General features: G+C 61.7%; 1 protein-coding gene across 1 annotated transcript; it reads left to right on the top strand.

Annotated features, from left to right (window-relative positions):
* The first annotated feature begins 1,110 nt into the window (after positions 1-1,110).
* On the top strand, positions 1,111-3,521 carry KCNF1 (potassium voltage-gated channel modifier subfamily F member 1). Its single transcript, XM_032353312.1, has one exon. It carries the CDS (start codon positions 1,736-1,738, stop codon positions 3,218-3,220), a length of 1,485 nt encoding a protein of 494 aa, XP_032209203.1. The 5' UTR covers positions 1,111-1,735; the 3' UTR covers positions 3,221-3,521.
* The last annotated feature ends 2,187 nt before the right edge of the window (positions 3,522-5,708 follow it).

Raw genomic sequence — 5,708 nt, 5'->3', positions numbered from 1 at the left:
AGGCAGCTGGAGTTGTGAGGCTCCATTCCAGGACCCTGGCATCATGACCTGAGCCAAAGGCAGGTGATTTACAGACTGAGCCACCCAGGTGTCCTTAGAATTTTTTTTTTTTTTTTTTTTTAGATTTTACTTATTCATTTGAGAGAGACAGAGAGAGAAAGACAGAGAGCACAAGCAAGGGAGAGGCGGAGGGAGAAACAGACTCCCCGCTGAGCTGGGAGCCCCAGGTGGGGCTCCATCTGAGGACCTGGAGATTGTGACCTGAGTCAAAGGCAGACGCTTCACCATCAGAACCACCAAGGCATCCCTAGAATATTTTTTTAAACACAGTCTCTGGGTCACAGATGATGCTCAGTAATTTGTAGTGTAGATCACGCTGCAAGCTAGTGCAAAGGTTCAGGCATATGAGCGGCTGAAAGACAGCTGTGGCCAGGGGCCTGGTGGAGAGGGGAGGGTGTGGGAAGGGCATGCAGGCCGTGGGGGACGCAGGAGCTTGGGGCTTCAAGGGCTCTGGAAGCTAGTGGTGGCAGTGGGCTGCAGAGAAATAGGAAGCTGTGGACAGCAAGGATTTTGAGGCAGAATTTCAATCTGTTAGCCCAGCGTGGATCCATCCCCCAGGACCGCAGGAACCTCTCTGGATGAAGCGGTGGCCCATCTGGGCTCTACTTCCATTGCACTGTGTGACCTTGGGCAAGTCCCTTCTCTCCTACAGGGGCTGGACTGGATGTTCTACCCTGTGAAGGCGACAAGGTGCCGCTCACAGACAAGCTCACGATGTAGGGAACCTTCAAGGACAAGGACAGATGAGGGGGACGGGGGTGGTCTGAGGCGAGGAGGGACCAGGGACGCAGGCTGGAGCGGTCTCCGGAGGGAGGGGCTTTCTTGGGCCCTTATTCCCGCCCGGGCAACAGGCGGCCGTGCTCCTTCCACATCTTCCCCATCGGTCTTCTCTAACTTTCCACCCGGAGCCGTCAGCCGCTTTAAAGCCTGGCCTCCTGGCCCCCCGGTGACCCTCTGCGTCCAGGGGTGGGTGGGGGCGGTCGTGCGCTGCTGGCGGCGGCGGCGGCGGTGGCGGCTGGGCCGGTCCGCCCAAGGGTTAACCCGTTCCCCGCAGCTGCCGCGCGTGCCTTGCAGAATTTCACCAGAAGAGGGTACAGTTGGAAAAGCTCTTGACGTCAGGCTGGAATTCCTATTGTGTTTAGAAACGGCTTGGGCAAAGCAAGCCCAAGTTCGCTCTCCGCACACCTCGGCGGACTGCGTGGGTCCGGCCGCGCCGCGACTCGGCCCGCGCGGGAGGCGCCTGCGGGGACCCGCGCGGCTCCGGGACCTGCCCGCCGCTGCCCGCGCGCCCCGGGGCGGAGGACCGCCGCCCGCCAGGGGACCCCGGTCCCGTAGGAAGCCGAGCCGAAGCGGCGGGTCGCGCCGCCGCAGGGAGCCGGGTGAGTGCCCGGGGCGAGGCCGGCGGCAGCCAGAGCCCCGCCGCCCCCCGCCCGCGCGCCCCGGCGCCCGCATGCCCCGGAGACCAGCCGCCGCCGCCGGGTGCATGCCTCCCCCGCGGCGCGCCCCTGCCGCCTGCCGCCCGCTCTGAGCGCCCCTCCAGGCAGGCGGGCGCCGGCGGGCTTCCCCGAGGGCGGCGCGCGGCTGGGACCCGCCGGACCCCCGGCTGGCGGCGGCGGCGGCGGCGGCGGCGGCGGGGCGCGGAGCCGAGGAGGCTGAGCGGGCGCTCGCCGGGAGGATGGAGGCGGCCGGGGAGAGCAGCCTCCCGGAGCCGGGCAGCCAGGACTCCCGGGCCGGAGACGACATCGAGATCGTCGTCAACGTGGGGGGCGTGCGGCAGGTGCTGTACGGGGACCTCCTGAGCCAGTACCCGGAGACCCGGCTGGCCGAGCTCATGGGCTGCTTGGCGGGGGGCTACGACACCATCTTCTCTCTGTGCGACGACTACGACCCCGGGAAGCGCGAGTTCTACTTCGACAGGGACCCGGACGCCTTCAAGTGTGTCATCGAGGTGTACTACTTCGGCGAGGTCCACATGAAGAAGGGCATCTGCCCCATCTGCTTCAAGAACGAGATGGACTTCTGGAAGGTGGACCTCAAGTTTCTGGACGACTGCTGCAAGAGCCACCTGAGCGAGAAGCGCGAGGAGCTGGAGGAGATCGCGCGCCGCGTGCAGCTCATCCTGGACGACCTGGGTGTGGACTCGGCCGAGGGCCGCTGGCGGCGCTGCCAGAAGTGCGTGTGGAAGTTTCTGGAGAAGCCCGAGTCGTCGTGCCCGGCGCGCGTGGTGGCCGTGCTGTCCTTCCTGCTCATCCTCATCTCGTCGGTGGTCATGTGCATGGGCACCATCCCCGAGCTGCAGGTGCTGGACGCCGACGGCAACCGCGTGGAGCACCCGACGCTAGAGAACGTGGAGACGGCGTGCATCGGCTGGTTCACGCTGGAGTACCTGCTGCGCCTCTTCTCCTCGCCCAACAAGCTGCACTTCGCGCTGTCCTTCATGAACATCGTGGACGTGCTGGCCATCCTGCCCTTCTACGTGAGCCTCACGCTCACGCACCTGGGCGCGCGCATGATGGAGCTGACCAACGTGCAGCAGGCGGTCCAGGCCCTGCGGATCATGCGCATCGCGCGCATCTTCAAGCTGGCACGCCACTCGTCCGGCCTGCAGACCCTCACTTACGCGCTCAAGCGCAGCTTCAAGGAGCTGGGGCTGCTGCTCATGTATCTGGCCGTGGGCATCTTTGTCTTCTCAGCCCTGGGCTACACCATGGAGCAGAGCCACCCCGAGACCCTGTTCAAGAGCATCCCCCAGTCCTTCTGGTGGGCCATCATCACCATGACCACCGTGGGCTACGGTGACATCTACCCCAAGACCACTCTGGGCAAGCTCAATGCGGCCATCAGCTTCTTGTGTGGGGTCATAGCCATAGCCCTGCCCATTCACCCCATCATCAACAACTTCGTCAGGTACTACAACAAGCAGCGGGTCCTGGAGACAGCCGCCAAGCACGAGCTGGAGCTAATGGAGCTCAACTCCAGCGGTGCGGGCGAGGGCAAAGTGGGGTGCTCCCGCAGTGACCTGGACAGCCTGCCGCCGGAGCCCGCCGGGGAGGAGGGGCCGAGCTGGAGCAGCCGGCTGAAGATCTCCCACAGCGACACCTTCATCCCTCTCCTGACCGAGGAGAAGCACCATAGGACCCGGCTGCAGAGTTGCAAGTGACCAGGGTCTTCCGGGCACAGACTTGGCCAGTGGACGGAGGGACGGGTGTGACGGGCCTGCCAGTGACTTCCTGGGAGGGGCTGTCCTTTGTCCCCTCAATTGTCTCCTGAACAGAACTCTGAAGGCCCCCTCGGGCACCTCTGGTGAGGCTGGGTAAGACCCCCTTTAGGTTGCCGGCTGTCAGGAGCCTGTGGGGTAAGACGGGTGTCCAGGAGTCCCGGGCAGTGTGGGGTGTCGGAGGCCATGGTCTGGCTGATGGCTGGTTCTGTATCTCCTTCAATAAAGCCTCCTGCTCTGTGCACCCCCCTGCGTTGGAGGTTCTGTCCCAGGCTGGCTGTCCCCCACCTCGACCCCAGCTCTCAGATGTGGTGCAGGTGCACCCAGCACCCAGCGGGAAGTAGGTGTGCAGCCCGGGGGAGGGGGGGGCTATTTTTAGTTGATAGCTTATTACAGAAGGGTTCACACACAGGGTCAGCGCCAAGGAGCCTTGCCACATTCCAGGAGGCTCTGTGCTGGCGACTCCTTCATTCTGTTTCCTTCTGAGGAAAAGCTTGCTCCTGGGAGGGGAAGAGTTCACCGAGCTAGAAACAGCAAGTGGCGGGGACACCACTTCTGTATCACCTGTGGGAGGCCCTTCTCACAGCTTGTTTCCGTTCCTTCCAGCAACCCTGCCAGATAGGTATTCCCATTTGACAGATGAAGAAACTGAGGCCCGGGACCACACAGAGCAGGGGGATTCAGTCCCAGGTGTGAAGAAGATCCCGAAGCCTGTCCTTTCTCTCTGTTTTGAGGTGGCCTTGGGACAGAGGCGTGCTTGGGCCTGCAAGGGAGGGAGGATCTTTAGATAGGAGAAGAGCTGAGCTTGCTCAGGGAGGAAGTGCCTGTCCTCCAGCCCATCCTTCCTTCTAGAACCAGGACCTCTGCTGTATCCGCTGAAAGGACAAACCTGAGTGTGTTCGGGCGGCCCGCTTCCAGGATGGTCTGGGAATCCCCGAGGAAGAGAGACAATTCCCTAGGTTTGCAGCCCAGGGAATGAGGAAGATATCTCTGAGATGTCCTCCGGCTAAAATACTTTTCTCGGACATTTTTCTCTCTGGCACTTTTCTTTCCCCCACCACTCCCTCGTAGATGTGTGGTCTCAGGCCTCTCTGATCCTCACTGTGGTCACATTAAAGGGGGTTATTAGAATTATCCCAGATAACCATGGTGCTTAACACAGTGCCTGGCATGTAGTAGCTGCTCAGTAAATGGCCGCCATCTCTGTCTGTGTGCTGAGAGGGAGGTGAGGCCCACAGCTGTCCACTCTGGCCTCCAGGGTCTGGGCTGAGCTTGTGCAGCGGCAAGGGGGAGGGGCCAGGGCCCCTGCCGTGCTGTTTGTAGTCAAAGGCTGTCCCCTTGGCACAGTGCTGGTCCCGGCAGGCCCTTCTCCCTGACTATCTATCTATCTTCCAGGAGCCCTGGCCCTCTGTTCTTCCTTCCCTGGCTAAGGCAGCTGATGCCCAGGGAAGAGCCATGGTGGGGAAGTAGGGTGGGGACCCCCCCCCCTCCCGTCTATCCTCTTCCCTGGGTCCTGGTTTTCCTACATGCATCCAGGGGATGGTTTCTCTGGGATTTCAAAGCCTAAGGTGTGTTGTGTTGAGGGCTCTAGGGGGTGGGAGGCTGCCCTGTGGTAAGGGGACTTGGAAGGGAGGCCTGGAGAGAGTCAGGCTGTCCCCATGGGGAGCAAGGCCCTGTGGCAATATTGTGTGCCTCTCCCCCGAGAGTTTCATCAGGGAAATACTGGGTCAGGTGACAAAGGGAGGTGGGGCTGGGGCTGTGGGACTCAGTGGGGGTGGAGGGGGCAGAGGAGGGGGTTGTTGCTTAGTCTATGTGGGCCTTGGTTCAGTGGGGGGCTCTGAAGCCTAAGTGGGGGGGGAGGTTCCTGGTTGGGGAGAAGCTAGGAGGACCCCAGATCAGGAGCGCCTTCCCTTTGGTTCACCTGGGGGTTAGGAGAGAGTGTTTTAGAGCTGCAGAAGCATCTCACAGTCCAGCTCATCTGCTGGATGCAGAGAGACTGTGTGCAGAGAGGTTGAGCGATTTGTCTGAGAACCTTCACGAATTAGGGTTAGACGGTGTCGCAGTGTCAGAGGAGCTCCGAGTGGGACAGGCTGGCTGTGGAGGGGTGACCAGGCGGCTGTGAGAGCCAGGTGGGGTGGGGGAGCCCTCTCTCCCTGGGGAATCTTTCTAGGGCACTTTAGAACCTCCTGGGAACTGTGCAAGATCCTGGTGGGCAACCGGCACCTGCAGCCGTTACATGAGAATCCTAGGGTGATACTCAGGCACCCCTCAGAATTTTTTTTTTTTAAAGATTTTATTTATTTAACAGACAGAGATCACAGGTAGGCAGAGAGGCAGGCAGAGAGAGAGGAGGAAGCAGGCTCCCTGCGGAGCAGAGAGCCCGAGGGGGGGCTCGATCCCAGGACCCTGGGATCAGGACCTGAGCCGAAGG

Source organism: Mustela erminea, chromosome 7 (assembly GCF_009829155.1).
Source record: "Mustela erminea isolate mMusErm1 chromosome 7, mMusErm1.Pri, whole genome shotgun sequence".
Taxonomy (NCBI): domain Eukaryota; kingdom Metazoa; phylum Chordata; class Mammalia; order Carnivora; family Mustelidae; genus Mustela; species Mustela erminea.
The sequence above is the reverse complement of the archived record's forward strand: the minus strand, read 5'-3'. Positions and strand labels throughout refer to the sequence as shown.

Coding starts and splice junctions, on each gene's coding strand:
- KCNF1 (XM_032353312.1), top strand. CDS start 1,736: ATGGAGGCGGCCGGGGAGAGCAGCCTCCCGGAGCCGGGCAGCCAGGAC.